Source organism: Babylonia areolata, chromosome 20 (genome assembly GCF_041734735.1).
Source record: "Babylonia areolata isolate BAREFJ2019XMU chromosome 20, ASM4173473v1, whole genome shotgun sequence".
NCBI classification, from domain to species: domain Eukaryota; kingdom Metazoa; phylum Mollusca; class Gastropoda; order Neogastropoda; family Buccinidae; genus Babylonia; species Babylonia areolata.
The window spans coordinates 139,674-157,173 of record NC_134895.1 but is presented as its reverse complement, the minus strand read 5'-3'; the positions used below and the strand labels follow the sequence as shown (position 1 = coordinate 157,173).

Below are 17,500 nucleotides of genomic sequence, written 5' to 3'. Positions count from 1 at the left end.
TACCCATCAGACCCTGTGTACATGACGTATATCTTTGTACCCATCAGACCCTGTGTACAGGATGTATATCTTTGTACCTGTCAGACCCTGTGTTCAGGACGTATATCTTTGTACCCATCAGACCCTGTGTACAGGACGTATATCTTTGCTACCTGTCAGACCCTGTGTTCAGGACGTATATCTTTGTACCTGTCAGACCCTGTGTTCAGGACGTATATCTTTGTACCTGTCAGACCCTGTGTTCAGGACGTATATCTTTGTACCTATCAGACCCTGTGTACATGACGTGTATCTTTGTACCTATCAGACCTTGTGTACATGACGTATATCTTTCTACCCATCAGACCCTGTGTACATGACGTATATCTTTGTACCCATCAGACCCTGTGTACAGGACGTATATCTTTGTACCTATCAGACCCTGTGTACATGACGTATATCTTTGTACCTATCAGACCCTGTGTACAGGACGTATATCTTTGTATCTATCAGACCCTGTGTACAGGACGTATATCTTTGTACCTGTCAGACCCTGTGTACATGACGTATATCTTTGTACCCATCAGACCCTGTGTTCAGGACGTATATCTTTGTACCTATCAGACCCTGTGTACATGACGTATATCTTTGTACCCATCAGACCCTGTGTACATGACGTATATCTTTGTACCTATCAGACCCTGTATACATGACGTATATCTTTGTACCTATCAGACCCTGTGTACATAACGTATATCTTTGTACCTATCAAACCCTGTGTACAGGACGTATATCTTTGTACCAATCAGACCTTGTGTACATGACGTATATCCTTGTACCTATTAGAGTGTATTTCTTCATTTTGCCAGAGGACGACTCTTGTTGCCTTGGGTTCTGTTTTTCTGTGCCAAGCGCCTACTGTATATGGGAGCTCTGTTTATCGCCTCATCCGAATGACTAGACGCTGAGTTTGATTTTTAAGCCAAACTTCGAAGAAAGGGCGACAGCGGGGTTTAAACCCAGACCCTCACGGACAGATAAGCGTCTTTACCATTCTACCACCTTGCTCCTGGCGGTGTGTAATGACCTACAGACTGACGCCATTAAGGTCACGTTGTACGGTCCGTGGACATTGAAGATAGTGGTGTGTAATGGCCGACAGACTGACACCATTAAGGTCACGTTGTACGGTCCGTGGACATTGAAGATAGTGGTGTGTAATGGCCGACAGACTGACACCATTAAGGTCACGTTGTACGGTCCGTGGACATTCAAGATGGCGGTGTGTAAATGACCGACAGACTGACGCCATTAAGGTCACGTTGTACGGTCCGTGGACATTCAAGATGGCGGTGTGTAATGACCGACAGATGACACCCTTAAGGTCACGTTGTACGGTCCGTGGACATTCAAGATGGCGGTGTGTAAATGACCGACAGACTGACACCATTAAGGTCACGTTGTACGGTCCGTGGACATTCAAGATGGCGGTGTGTAAATGACCGACAGACTGACACCATTAAGGTCACGTTGTACGGTCCGTGGACATTCAAGATGGCGGTGTGTAATGACCGACAGATGACACCCTTAAGGTCACGTTGTACGGTCCGTGGACATTCAAGATGGCGGTGTGTAATGACCTACACATGACACCCTTAAGGTCACGTTGTACGGTCCGTGGCCATTAAAGATGGCGGTGTGTAATGACCTACACATGACACCCTTAAGGTCACGATGTACGGTCCGTGGCCATTAAAGATGGCGGTGTGTAATGACCTACACATGACACCCTTAAGGTCACGTTGTACGGTCCGTGGCCATTAAAGATGGTGGTTCGTAATGACCTGTGAGGTATCCCCAGAGCTGACAGTCGTCAGACATGTTAACTGAGGCATCACGAAAATTCAGTCGTCAGACATGTTAACTGAGGCATCACGGGAATTCAATCGTCAGACATGTTAACTGAGGCATCACGGGAATTCCGTCGTCAGACATGGTAACTGAGGCATCACGGGAATTCCGTCGTCAGACATGGTAACTGAGGCATCACGGGAATTCCGTCGTCAGACATGTTAACTGAGGCATCACGGGAATTCCGTCGTCAGACATGTTAACTGAGGTATCACGGGAATTCAGTCGTCAGACATGGTAACTGAGGCATCATGGGAATTCACGGTCACCAGCTGTGCTGACTGGAGTATCATGGGTCTTCACAGGTCTGAATAATCTGCATGCATTTCAGACATTCTGTTTTGACGTTCAACCAGCGCTGTGGGACAAAAAACAACAAACAAACAAACAAACAAACAAACAAAAAAACAAAACAAAAAAACAACCACCAAAACAAAAAAACAAAGAGCAAAACAAACAAACAAAAAAACAACTACCAAAACAAAAAACAAAACAAAAAACAACAACAACAACAACAAAAAAAGCACAAAACCCCACAGTGGCAGGCTCACACCAACTGTCGGAACTGGTGTACACAGCACTCACTCCTGTAGAACCAACCAAAACTCATTCTTTTCTCTTTGTGTTTTATTGAAGGCCATTGCTTTCCTTGGGGGTATTCAAGTATGATGAAGCATTCGAACGACAAATTGTCAAAATCCAGTCATACATCATTATGTCATCATGTTAAATTGCATTGTCTCATGAAGTACATCTTCATTGTATTAACGTTCACACGCTGTGATGCGTGTTACTGTTGTGGGCAGGCTGAGTAAGCTGCTCCCAACCCCAATCTCTCTCTCTCTCTCTCTCTCTCTCACACACACACACACACACACACACACACACACACACACAGTGAGAGAAAGTGAATATAGCGATAAGGAAAGGGATATATATACATATACATTCCTCTCTCTCTATGTACACACACACACACACACACACACACACACACACACACACGTATATATATATATATATATATATATATATATATACATAGAGAGAGAGGAATGTATATGTATATATATCCCTTTCCTTATCGCTATATTCACTTTCTCTCACTGTGTGTGTGTGTGTGTGTGTGTGTGTGTGTGTGTGTGTTTCTCTAAGCTGATGGGCTGGTTATTTCCCTGTGGGAAGTTATTTCCATGATGGAGAACAGTTCGTATTGCATTTCATTATAAAACATAAAGCAGTGTTCTGGTGAATGCAGTGGGTTTAATAAACTTGCGCAGTCATCAAACTCTTTCCGTGACTTCAGGACATGAGACCACCGGTCATGGTGATGTTCAAGCCAGCCGCACGGAACCACTGGTCTGTGAGCTACTGAAAATCTGTGGAACTACATGTCATTGTAATACTCAAACCAGCCCAGTGGAATATCTGGTAATGTAATATATAAATCTGTGGAACTACATGTCACTGTAATATTCAAACCAGCCCAGTGGAATATCTGGTAATGTAATATATAAATCTGTGGAACTACATGTCATTGTAATATTCAAACCAGCCCAGTGGACTATTTGGTAAAGTAATATATAAATCTGTGGAAGTACATGTCATTGTAATATTCAAACCAGCCCAGTGGACTATTTGGTAAAGTAATATATAAATCTGTGGAAGTACATGTCATTGTAATATTCAAACCAGCCCAGTGGACTATTTGGTAAAGTAATATATAAATCTGTGGAACTACATGTCATTGTAATATTCAAACCAGCCCAGTGGAATATTTGGTAATGTAATATATAAATCTGTGGAACTACATGTCATTGTAAAATTCAAACCAGCCACATGGAACGAATGGTCAGTGTAATATTCAAACCAGCCCAGTGGAATATTTGGTAATGTAATATTCAAAACTGTGGAACTACATGTCATTGTAAAATTCAAACCAACCCAGTGGAATAACTGGTCAGTGAATTATTCATATCAGTGAAAGGGGACACAGGTCATTGTCATATTCAACACAGACATGCGGAATCGCTGGTTAGTGTGATATTGATGTTGAAACGTGGAATCTCGTGGAACCACTGGCCAATGTAGTATTTAAATCAGTCAGTGGAAATACAGGTCATTGTGATATTCAAATCAATCGCTTTGGATCACCGGTCACTGTAACATTCAAAATCAGACACGCTCAACCACAGAACGGCTTATTCAAATATTCATTGGAAAATCAGTGTGTCTGATCACACAGATAGACTGGCCGACACACAGCAGGCTGAAGCTAGCACTAAACCTTTCACCAACACCCAACATCTCTAGCACTAAACCTTTCACCAAAACCTAACATCTCTAGCACTAAAGCTTTCACCAAAACCCAACATCTCTCGCACTAAACCTTTCACCAAAACCCAACATCTCTCGCACTAAACCTTTCACCAGAACCCAACATCTCTCGCACTAAACCTTTCACCAAAACCTAACATCTCTTGCACTAAACTTTTCACCAAAACCCAACATCTCTAGCAATAAACCTTTCACCAAAACCTAACATCTCTTGCACTAAACCTTTCACCAACACCCAACATCTCTAGCACTAAAGCTTTCACCAAAACCCAACATCTCTCGCACTAAACCTTTAACCAAAACCCAACATCTCTCGCACGAAAGCTTTCACCAAAACCCAACATCTCTCGCACTAAACCTTTCACCAAAACCTAACATCTCCTGCACTAAACTTTTCACCAAAACCCAACATCTCTAGCAATAAACCTTTCACCAAAACCTAACATCTCTAGCACTAAACCTTCATATCTCTTGCATTAAACCTTTCACTAACACCTAACATCTCTAGCACTAAATTTTTCACAAAAACTTCACATTTCTAGCACTAAACCTTTCACCAAAACTTAACATCTCTAGCACTAAACCTTTCACCAACACCTAACATCTCTAGCACTAAACCTTTCACCAACACCTAACATCTCTAGCACTAAACCTTTCACCAAAACTTAACATCTCTAGCACTAAACCTTTCACCAAAAACCCAACATCTCTAGCACTAAACCATTCACCAACACTTGACTTCTCTACCACTAAGCCTTTCACCAAAACCTAACATCTCTTGCATCCACAAAGACGTCTGCATTCCTGTCTGAAGCGGGCAGAGCAGAAGCTGTAGACGAGCGGGTTGACGGCGCTGTTGATGAAGTAGGACCTGAGAGCAATGTGGTAGCCGTTCAGCCCCAGGCCTGCCACCAGCACCTCCATGCCCAGGCGAGAGCGCAGGGACACCAGCAGCAGGTAGGGCAGGTAGTTGACGATGAAGACAACGGTCAGCACGAACATCATCAGGGTGGTGCGGGTCGGGATCTTCTTTACGGATCCGCGGGCTTTCTGGGTGGGCTTGTGACGGGTGAGGAAGGATCTGGCATCACTGGCCGTTCGGCGGATCCGGGACAGAACCTCACGGGAGCGTGACGTGGGGCCAGACTGCTTTAGATCGGAGGTCCCCGTGTCATTGTAACCGGGGTGGCTGTCAGACGGAGAGTGAGTCATTTCTGTCAGAGCCACAGCTGGGCTTTCCAGGCACTTGGCGTTTTCAGTCATCAGCGCTGTGCTGGGCATGCTGGTCTGATGGCTGACCTGACAGAGCGAGGACAGGCCACTACAGAGATCACCTGCTGCAGAGTTGGCTGCCGGCTCAGAAAAACACTCACTGGGGCAGTCAGCAGGGGGCACAGCTGTGCACGATTTGGACGTGGGCGTCGTGTCATGGTGAGGGTACGCAGAGTCATCAGTACACGTCTCCTCATCATGGTGAGGGGAAGCCGAGTCATCAGTACACGTCTCCTCATCATGGTGAGGGGAAGCAGAGGCAGAGAGGTGAGGCAGGTCAAGACACGTCTCCTCATCATGGTGAGGGCACGCCGAGTCATCAGTACACGTTTCCTCATCGTGATGAGGGGAAGCCGAATCATCAGTACACGTCTCCTCATCACGGTGAGGGGAAGCTGAGGCGGAGAGTTGAGGCAGACCGACACACGTCTCCTCGTCAATGTAGGTGTGGGTTTTGTGCACGGAGGACCCAGTTCTGCGCAGCCCTGGAGCTGTTCCAGTGACCCGGGTTCGAGTCTTGTGCAGCCACAGCTGCCGCGCTATGCGCACGTAGGACAGCACCATGAGGACCATGCAGACCAGGAACACCACGCCCGTCACCACGTTGTAGGCGAACAGGAACAGGGAACCGGCGTACACATCATCGATGGAGCAGCGGGATCCGGTGAGGTTGGTGTGGGGGAAGTGGAGCGACCTCCGCCCCGTCAGGACAGTGTAGGGCAGGGTGACAGCCAGGGACAGCGCCGCGCTCACCGCCACGATGACGTAGACGTTGGTGACCCTGGGTGGCGTGGCCCGAGGCCTGCAGATGGTGCGGTGTCGGTCCAAGGCCACGGCCACCAGGAGAGAGGCGGACAGAAAGCTCAGGAAGCTCTTCCCGGTGCGGAACGCCTTGCACAGCCAGCGCTGGTCGAACGTGTTGTGGAAGCGGACCTCCACGATGTCTGCCGGCAGGGATAGCACGTTAGTCATCAGGTCACAGACACTCATGGCCAGGATGTACGTTCTGGTCACGCCGGGTTTGAACCTGTGGTAGTACACCAGGAACACCAAGGTGTTGCCCAGCACACCACAGGCCATCAGGATGATGGTGTAGCAGAGGGTTGGGGCGAGGGAGAACAGGAACTGAACGTTCTGCTGTTCCAGGAACTGAGAGGGGCTGATGTGGGTCAGGGACTGATTGGGGCAGGGGGTAGAACCGGGACCTCCATCCATTCTTCTGACTGTCAGCTTCCCCCCTTCCCTCCCTGTGCCTACACTGTCAGCTTCCCCCCTTCCCTCCCTGTGCCTACACTGTCAGCTTCCCCTCTTCCCTCCCTGTGCCTACACTGTCAGCTTCCCCTCTTCCCTCCCTGTGCCTACACTGTCAGCTTCCCCTCTTCCCTCCCTGTGCCTACACTGTCAGCTTCCCTCTTCCCTCCCTGTGCCTACACTGTCAGCTTCCCTCTTCCCTCCCTGTGCCTACACTGTCAGCTTTCCCTCTTCCCTCCCTGTGCCTACACTGTCAGCCTTCCCTCTTCCCTGTGCCTACACTGTCAGCTTCCCTCTTCCCTCCCTGTGCCTACACTGTCAGCTTTCCCTCTTCCCTCCCTGTGCCTACACTGTCAGCCTTCCCTCTTCCCTGTGCCTACACTGTCAGCTTCCCTCTTCCCTCCCTGTGCCTACACTGTCAGCTTCCCTCTTCCCTCCCTGTGCCTACACTGTCAGCCTTCCCTCTTCCCTGTGCCTACACTGTCAGCTTCCCTCTTCCCTCCCTGTGCCTACACTGTCAGCTTCCCTCTTCCCTCCCTGTGCCTACACTGTCAGCCTTCCCTCCCTGTGCCTACACTGTCAGCCTTCCCTCTTCCCTGTGCCTACACTGTCAGCGTCCCCCTCCCTCCCTGTGCCTACACTGTCAGCCTTCCCTCTTCCCTCCCTGTGCCTACACTGTCAGCCTTCCCTCTTCCCTCCCTGTGCCTACACTGTCAGCGTCCCCCCTCCCTCCCTGTGCCTACACTGTCAGCCTTCCCTCTTCCCTCCCTGTGCCTACACTGTCAGCGTTCCCTCTTCCCTCCCTATGCCTACACTGTCAGCCTTCCCTCTTCCCTGTGCCTACACTGTCAGCCTTCCCTCTTCCCTGTGCCTACACTGTTAGCTTCCCTCTTCCCTCCCTGTGCCTACACTGTCAGCTTCCCTCTTCCCTCCCTGTGCCTACACTGTCAGCCTTCCCTCTTCCCTGTGCCTACACTGTCAGCCTTCCCTCTTCCCTGTGCCTACACTGTCAGCCTTCCCTCTTTCCTGTGCCTACACTGTCAGCTTCCCTCTTCCCTGTGCCTACACTGTCAGCGTCCCCCCTCCCTCCCTATGCCTACACTGTCAGCCTTCCCTCTTCCCTGTGCCTACACTGTCAGCTTCCCTCTTCCCTTCCTATGCCTACACTGTCAGCTTCCCTCTTCCCTGTGCCTACACTGTCAGCGTCCCCCCTCCCTCCCTGTGCCTACACTGTCAGCCTTCCCTCTTCCCTGTGCCTACACTGTCAGCTTCCCTCTTCCCTCCCTATGCCTACACTGTCAGCTTCCCTCTTCCCTGTGCCTACACTGTCAGCGTCCCCCCTCCCTCCCTATGCCTACACTGTCAGCCTTCCCTCTTCCCTGTGCCTACACTGTCAGCTTCCCTCTTCCCTGTGCCTACACTGTCAGCTTCCCTCTTCCCTGTGCCTACACTGTCAGCTTCCCTCTTCCCTGTGCCTACACTGTCAGCTTCCCTCTTCCCTCCCTGTGCCTACACTGTCAGCTTCCCTCTTCCCTCCCTGTGCCTACACTGTCAGCCTTCCCTCTTCCCTGTGCCTACACTGTCAGCTTCCCTCTTCCCTCCCTGTGCCTACACTGTCAGCTTCCCTCTTCCCTCCCTGTGCCTACACTGTCAGCTTCCCTCTTCCCTCCCTGTGCCTACACTGTCAGCTTCCCTCTTTCCTGTGCCTTCTGGGGTCCACGATAGCTCTCTGGGCGCTGAAATGGGGGACCAGGGCGGGGAGGAACGTATAGGAGGGAGGGGATGGGAGGGGTGGAGAAAATGTAAGTGGGGGTTGAGTGGGGGTGGGGGGCGTGTTGATACACCGTCTCGCAGTGGCACCGCAAGGGCAGTCACCTGTTAGAGCAGAAACAGTGCTTTGAACAAACGAATCGCTGTCTGTCTGTCCTTGTTTGTCTTTCTGTCTGTCTGTCCTTGTTTGTCTGTCTTTCTGTCTGTCTGTCCGTCATTCCGTCTGTCTGTGACTGTTTGTGTCTGACATTTTTCTCTGTCTCTCTCTGTGTGTCTCTGTCTGTGACTGTCACTCCCTCCCCCCCCCCCCCCCTCTCTCTCTCTTTCTCTCTCTGTCTCTCCTCATTTTGTCTGTATTTACATGCGGATCTGCCTTTTGTGTGTGTATGCGTGCTGGTGTGTGTTCGTTCTTTAGTTTAGCATCTCTTCACTATCAGTGATATTAGACGATTAAGATAAAAAACAAAAACAAAAAATAACAAAAAACAAAAACAAAAAAACAGGGGATGGGAGGGGCGGGGGGCAGGGGGGGGGGAGAAAAGGAAATCAGAAAAGGTAGAAATCTACCAAAAAATGCATATGCATACCTAACATGCAATAACATTTAACGGTAACAGTTCAATAATGATAATAATAATCAGAAAACCATTAACACAACATGAAGAACATTAAAGGAATGTAGAAATCGGGCTATGACCTAATGCCTGTGAAATTTCGACTATAAGAACCTCGTCAGAAATAACTTTCGAAAAATCATCAGCAGAGTAGTTCTCTTTGAAATACTTGGGCAAGAAGGTACGTAACTGCTGACATTGAAACAAACAATGATGCAAGCTGAACTGCTTACCACAGATGCATGTAACACTTTGTCTTCAGCGCATCAAATTTTATACGGAAGAAAGTAGAGGTTATTAATCTTGTATAGCATGCTGATGGATTCAGTATCTTTTCTTTAATAATATTCTCGGGGAATGATGTCCCTTTATATTTTAAAAACTTTTCCTTCCATCGGTTATGAAATCGATCCCAGCTGATTTTTCTAACAAAGTGTATGCCTCTTTTACGGAAAGACGGACATGTATTTTTGTCGATTTTTTCTGAATCTTGTGCTCCTCTTTTAGCTGCTTTATCAGCAGTTTCATTGCCAAGAATGCCCACATGAGAAGACACCCAACAAAAACTGACCTCAGTCCCTTTAATCTTCAAACAATGTACCAAATGATTTGCCTCAATAACTAAGTCACGTCTTGATTCAAGGCTAAATAATTCTAGAGCATAAAGTACTGATTTGGAATCAACAAAGAATGTTGTTTTCGAAAATAAACTATTTGATGGCTCACTGAGTAGTTCAGAGCTTGTATAATAGCAATTAGCTCAGCTGTGAATATGGAAAGATGTTTTCCAATAAAGTTTTTTTTTTTTTCAACTATAAAGGCAGAAATATAGAGAGTCGCACCAGCATTTTTTTCATCAAGAACAGATCCATCTGTAAATATTTGGAGATGATTCTGATATTTTTCTGCTATATGAATTCTGGCAGTACTTGTCGTGATATTGATGTTTTCTTCCTTTTTTGTTTCAGAATAACTTATATCAAAATTTGCTTTCAACATTTCCCTAAAAGGAACAGGGGTATGATGTGGTTTTGCAGGTAACTCTTTCATGTTAACATCATATTCTTTTAACAAATTTGAAACGTAAGTTGCAACTGTTTCTTGTAATGAAATGGCTTTAGCTCTTTTAGGAAAATCAATGTCAGATCTTACTCTCAGTTCATCAGCAATTAAATTTTTGGTCATTGAAGTGTATCTCACAGTGAATTTTGCTGTTGCTAACTCACGACGTTCATTTAAGGGAAAAATTCCGGCTGTTTTGTATGTTTCCTGTTGGATGCATGGGACGGCACTCCGAGGGCGATTTTGATAGCATTACAATATACACTTTGAATCTTTTGTAATAGATATGTAGGTGCACTGAAAAATATTTCTTATGCATAGGCTATCTTAGATCTTACAAGGGGCATGGAAATATGAATCAGTGTTTTTGTATCCATTCCCCAGGGTAAGCGGCTTATAATTTTCATAAAATTGATACTTTTCCTTGCCTTTGTTAAGATGTAATCAAAGTGAATGCTCCATGTCAGCTTTGAAGTAAGATAAACACCTAAAAACTTCACCACCTGTTTATAATCAATGATGTCACCAAGTAATTTAAAAATGGGTATGCTAGATGGGTTACCACCTGAATTAAACACCATCATACATGTTTTTTCAGTCGACAAAGTTTAACCATTTTCAAACATATGGTTACCAAGGTTATCAAGATAGATTGATACAGACGACGTATGTAATTCTGTGCTTTTTGTGGGGTTGACTTTTTTTTAGATTGACACCCATCCACATACATATATCATCAGCATACTGTACTAAAACTACACGATTTGACAATGCCTTTGGGAGATCCTGAATAAGAATATTAAAGAGAACAGGGGCTATAACTGAGCCCTGTGGAATTCCCATGTCAAGTTCATGTGACAAAGAATAATGTGTTCCCACCCTTGCTTGAATAATTCTATTAGATAAAAAAATCTTTTTATATACCCATAAAGATTACCAGATATTCCAACTGATTTCAGTTTGCATAACAGACGTTTGTGCCAAACCTGATCGTAGGCTTTTCTTACGTCAAAAAACGTTGCTAGGACATTTTTTCTGTGGGCAAACTGACGTTTTATTTGAGTTGTAATCTTTACTAGGTGTTCGACCGTTGATCTTCCTTTTTTTAAAGCCAGCCTGGTTCACTGGATTGATACTGTATTTTTCACAGTAAGTTATTATTCTCAACAGGACTATTTTTTCCATTAATTTACTCACATGCGAGGTCAAAGCAATAGGCCTATAGCTTTTTTTATTTTATTATTATTACGTTAGTTTTTTCTGCTTTTAAAACCGGTACAACTATTGATGTTTTCCATATCTGTGGTACAGTTCCAGATATCCAACATTTCTGATATAGTTTGTGTAGGAAAACGATACTTTTTTTTTTTTGGCTTGCGTTTTAGCATCTCATCAGTGTGTGTGTGTGTGTGTGTGTGTGTGTGCGCGCGCGCGCGCGCGTGCCTGCCTGCCTGCCTGCCTGCGCTCAGTTGCACTTGCATGTGTAGATACATTTACACACACATACTGACGCGCGCGCGCGCGCACACACACACACACACACACACACACACACACACACACACACGAGCGCTCATATTTTAACTTGCCGAAGCCTTCATCTGTCCTGGTAGGAATCTAAAACAGATGCTCCAAATGTTTTACACATCTGTTGTCTGTAGTGTTTTAACATACGGAGCCGTGTGCTGGGGGGGGGTGGGGGGGGGGGACCTGACCAAACATGACAAAGACAGGTTGGAAAAAGTCATTAGGAAAGCGGGTGGGGTGGTGGGTACAAGACAAGACACCTTTAGTGACATGCACAATAGAAAACTGACTGACAGACTAATAACAATTTTGACCGACGTAAGCCACCCACTACATGATGACATTAATAGCAGAAGGTCAGACATAAGTGGTAGGTTTAGAGCTCCACGCGCAAGAACATCTCGATACATTAATTCATTTATTCCTACAGCCATTCGCGCACACAATCAAAACATCCAATACGCTAAGTGAACCCTCCAACCTCCCAAGCCCACTCGCCACAGCAACACCTGAACTTCACCAGCAGACGAGTGTATGGGAGCAGACATTATGCGTGCATGTGGGACTGAGCGGGTGAGCACGGGCAAGCAAGCATTTTTGTGAGTGTGTGTGTGATCGGAAGTGATTTTAAAATATTTTCTTATTTTACTTGGATTTCATGTATCTTAATGTTAATGTTCTAATCTTATTGGCGTGACAAAAGTATATTGTCAGCTATTGGGAATTCTTATTTGACTAGTTTTAATCTCTTCTTATGTTGCGCATGATTTTATGCCAGTGTTTACAATGAGCCTTTGATTGCACAACTTAATTTCCGTGTGGATTAATAAAGTGTTTTTGATTTGATTTGATTGATTTGATACCTTTCTCAGCATCCGCACGCAAATTAGGGTACATGCTTTCAGATGACATGACACTTGACATACACATCAACCACACTGTAGGTCAGCATATGCAGCACTCCGACAAATCAGCTCCATTCGTCAGTATCTAACCACAGAAACCACAAAGACATTGGTTTGTTCTTTTGTCCTATCTAGATTAGATTATGGAAATACTCTTCTTGCCGGCTGCCCCAAACACTATGTTGACAAATGTTGACAAACTTTAAAAAAAAAATCTGCAACACGACTCACCCTCAAGGCTAGGAAACTCTCTCTCTCTCGTGTTATGGTCACCAAAAAACACAGCTCACCTGTGTCTGTGTCTGTGCCTGAGTCTGTGTCTGTGTCTAGTGGAAGCATATAAAATCTCCTTCGTGTATGGTCAGTGGCGGTGATCTGTAGGAGTCCTTGCCTTCAGTGGATTTATGTGCTTTCAGTGGATTTATGTGTTTTCAGTGGATTTATATGTTGTGATAAAGTCATAGTGATTCATGTGTTTCTAAACACCCGACGAGGTCCGGCACTGTGACAGACTTCACCAGCATGTGTGACTGTAAGTACTGTGTTTTGTTTTAATTCATACACATGGCAGACACTGATACTGACTCATGTGATACCAAACTCAAACCTACAAGAGATTACATTCAGAAACGTTTTACGTGTGACAAAGATGAACTGGCTGTTTGGAGAATTTGTCTCTTTTACCGGTACTGTGCAATCCAAGAGGACGAAATAACTGTTCAATGCAATGACTACGATAACAACGGGACTATTCTAACTCCATCATCGATTACTGTACCTCCGTCACCAACTATTTCTAAGTCTGTTCTTCGTGTTTTCCATAAATCGACAAAATGTATAACAGTAACACTGTGCTTTTGTGACTTCTCATCACTTTCCTTTCCTGAACTTTATTCTCTCTCCCTCTCTGTCTGTACCTTTCTGTTTGTCACTCACTCATTTCATTTGCCTGAAGAAGAGCTTGTGGCTCGATACGTCGCCTCTTTTATCCCAAGTAAATCGACTTTTACCAAGATTTTTTTTAGTCTACCTCCCACTATAACAGTAACATTTTATTTTACACATGGCTCTGGCGGAACTTTACTTTGTCAAGGAATGAACTGTTCATCTTGGGATAAAGAAGAATGTGAAATTCTAAAAACACTTGTGCTTGGTTTTCTAAGGGACCATAATGTTTATGAATTGTCAAACTCACTTTTATGCACACCACTGCCATTCATAAGTTCTTTCTCCGGCCTTCCTCATTTGTCACCTCCTGTGACGGACTTGACTGTAATGACCATGGATAATGTTTCCTCTACAGACAAAGGTTTCCCTTCATCACCCCAACAGTCCCAACTCTTGATCAGTCCGACTTCAAAAACACAAGACAATGTGGTTATCCTCCCCCCAACCCCACCTGTGCCCCCCCCCACCCCCACTTCTGAACTGAGTGACCAAACTCCCCCACAAAATACCACCCCTGTTGGGAAAAGAACCAGGAGTCAAGTTGGACGTTCTCTGTGTCACTCGTCACACGCCCGCGCTGCTCCCAGTCCGCTACCGGAATTAAAAAGGAGAATGTTACAATTAGAAAAAACCAGTGAACTCTCTTACTCCAAGTGAGGATTTGACTCAAAACACAGTCACTTGTTTGATCAATGATGCAATGACTGTTGTGAAAAATGAACTCCGTGTTTGTATTTTTTTTAAAAGTTGATGTGCTCAATACAGAAATTGAAAAATTAAAATCAGTTGTTTCAAATCTTGAAAGCAAAAACAAAGAACTCATCAAAGAAAAACATTCAATTAAATCCCAGTTGGGTTCTCTCCAATCAGAACTGAACAGAAAGAAATACAATCCAGTCAATCAAGCAACAGTTGATACTCAGACCCCAACTGACCATGTATATCAACATAAAAATGTTACTTCCCAAACTGATGTTGAAATTCAAACTGAAAAACACATACTCTTTACTCAAAGTTCAGAAACCGAAACACCAAACAGTGACGCAAAACCCATCAGCACAGATAAACAGTCACACAGTGATCGTTCTGTCAATGATGGTCAGAAAGGAAATCCAGCAAATAATGCAGACTGTTTACCCCATGACAATGTCACAATCCACGAAGACATTTCTACTTTCAATTCCTTTGCTGTTCTCGCTGATATCAGTGATAATAACAAAGAACAAATTCATTTCACAGAGTCCCAACAATCAAAACAAATATTAACAGACAAACAGAAGAACCCACCAGAAAATGTTTCAAACCCCTCTACCAGAGATGTTTTGGACCGTATGACTGTTCCTGAAAAGGCAACAATGCTGCTTCTTGGGGACTCGGTCATACGCTTCATTAACCCCAAGAGACTGGCCCCTCGTGGAGAAAGCATGTTTAAACTTTGTGTTCCAGGAATGTCTACTGATGACCTTCATCACTGGCTTTCTTCCGTACCAGTCTCACCCAACATAAAGGATGTGATCATCCATGTTGGTGTGAACTCTTGTCCCGCAGGTCCAGTATCCCCAGAAACATGGAATGAACTTTTTATTCTATGTTCTAAAACCTTTCCCCACGCACATGTAGCTTTCAGCTCCATTTTGCCTGCCAGAGGGAATCATCATTTCAATAATGTTATAACGCCCTCAAACCTAAATCTAAAAGAAATATGTAAAAATCACAAATTGCTTTTATTGATAAATTTCTTCCTTTTGCATCAGACACAGGTCTGTACAGCAGTATAAAACACACGAATACCAGAGGAACAGCAAGACTTGCTGAAAATCTCAAAACCCTGTGGCGAAGAGGATCCCACAGAGAAATCAAAGGTCCCATAAAAACCTATCTCACTCACTCATTCCCTCGACCGCTGGGGTCGTTAGGGGGACATGAGGAAGATGTCATAGCTCGCCACGCCGTTCTGTTGGCAGCTGTCGTGAGGAGATCTGGCATCGTCATTTTGGTCCATTCCTTGACGTTGTCGGACCAGCTCTTTCTCTGCCGCCCCCATCTGCGCCCTCCCTCTACAGTCCCTTGCAGGATGGTTTTGGAGAGGGTGTTATGTCGTATGACGTGACCAAACCATGCCATCTTCCGTCGTTTGACAGTCGCCAGCAGTGGTTCTTGGGGCCCAACAAGGTTGCTGACCAGGTTCCGCACATAGTCATTGGTCTTGTGCTCCTTGTAGGAGATGTGTAGTAATCTCCTCAAGCTCTTGGTTTCGAATGCTTGGATTCTTCTTTCTGTTTCTGCCATCAGTGTCCATGTCTCACATCCATATAAGAGGATGGAGACCACCAGTGACTTGTAGAGCAGGAAGTTTGTGTGGAATCTGATGTTGCTCTTCCATACTCTGTTCAGTCTGGCCATCGCTGCCGTTGCAGAATTAATCCTATTTCGGATTTCTGCTGTGCAGGTGCTGTCTTTGGACAGGGTTGCTCCCAGGTACTTGAAGCTGGTCACTTCTTCCAAGGGCTCACCATTCATGGTTATGTTGGCACTGATGTTAGTTGTGCTGTTGACCATGACCTTTGACTTCTCTGTGCTGACCTCCATGCCGTAAGCACTTGCTCTTGTAGTAAGTCTGTTTGTTAGATCCTGGAGCTCGGTGTTAGTGCCCCCCATGAGGTCGATGTCGTCTGCGAAACGAAGATTGCAGACTGGCCTGCCGCCAATGGTGATGGAGGTGTGGTGGTCTTCGAGGGCCTCTTGCATGATTCTCTCCAGAAAGATGTTGAAAAGTATTGGGGATAATAGGCATCCTTGCCTGACTCCGACTGTGGTCCGAAAGAACTGTCCTTGTTGATTGTTGAGGAGCACTGCGCTGCTGGAATGTTCGTAGAGGGCCTGGATGACTTGAATCCTTCATCAATGTTGAAGCCTCTCAGTACTTGCCAGAGGCCGCTGTGCCACACCCGATCTAATGCCTTCTTGAAGTCGATGAAGTTGTGAAAGATGTCCTTTTGGTGTTGTAGATGTTTTTCAATGAGGACTCGACAGTTGAATATTTGTTCGACAGTGCTCCGCCCTTTTCTAAAGCCTGCTTGTTCTTCTGATGGCAGCTCCTCAGCCTTGGATTTCAATCGGTTGAGGATGATGCGGAGCATGACTTTGCTTGGGAGGCTAATCAGACTTATAGTCCTGTAATTTTGACACTGCTTGAGGTTGCCCTTCTTGGGTAGGGGAATCACCAGCGATTGGGTCCATTCTGTTGGCCACTTCTTTTCTGTCCAGATCTTCTGACATAGCATTCTTAGTGCTTCTGTGGTCTCCTTCCCTCCGTACTTCAAAAGTTCAGATGGGACTTTGTCCACTCCTGGGGATTTCTCTGGCTTCAGACTCTGTATTGCAGCCTCAACCTCCTCCTTCAATACTTGGAGATTTTCCTCACTGTCTGTGGATCGTGGGGTTGTCCTGCATTATGGATGAGTCTGGATTGAGCTGGTAGTTGTAGAGGCCGTCACAGTATTCTGTCCACCTCTTCAGGACTTCTTCGCTATCTGTCAGTAGCTTGCCATCCTTATCTTCGATGACAGCTGGTCTTGGGTGGCTAGTCTTGGTGAGGGTCTTGAGGGTGCTATAGGCTCTTTTGCTGTTCCCTGCTTCCATGCCTTTCTCAACTTCTTCGCACTGCTCCTCTATCCAGTTTTCTTTGGCTGCCTTCATCTTCATCCTGACTTCTCTGTTCACCTGTTGGTGCTCCGTCCTGGCTTCATTACCAGAGTGTTTCTTTTTCCTCAGTTCTCGCCGCTTGTCGCACAGATCTAGGACCTCATTTGTCACCCATGGTTGGATCCTTTTTCGCTTTTTTCCCACAACTTGTTCAGCTGTTGTATTTAGCACCTCTTTGATGTTGTTAGCAAGGGTGTCTACGTCGATGTCCATTAAGTT

The 17,500-nt window shown here is 45.5% G+C and overlaps 2 protein-coding genes across 2 annotated transcripts in view; both read right to left on the bottom strand.

The window, feature by feature from the left end:
• Window positions 1-3,003: 3,003 nt before the first annotated feature.
• LOC143294980 (uncharacterized) lies at window positions 3,004-7,200 on the bottom strand. The gene is made up of 2 exons (XM_076606508.1): window positions 4,654-7,200; window positions 3,004-4,449 (listed from the first exon to the last, which is right to left on the bottom strand). The coding sequence occupies exon 1, from the start codon at window positions 6,712-6,714 to the stop codon at window positions 4,996-4,998; it is 1,719 nt and encodes a 572-aa protein (XP_076462623.1). The 5' UTR covers window positions 6,715-7,200; the 3' UTR covers window positions 3,004-4,449; window positions 4,654-4,995.
• A 1,017-nt stretch (window positions 7,201-8,217) lies between these two features.
• Window positions 8,218-17,500, bottom strand: part of LOC143294807 (uncharacterized) — a 57,310-nt gene continuing 48,027 nt past the window's right edge. Inside the window, exon 3 of the mRNA XM_076606301.1 lies at window positions 8,218-8,625. The gene's annotated coding sequence lies outside the window, so the exon portion shown is untranslated. The remainder of the gene's footprint in view (window positions 8,626-17,500) is intronic.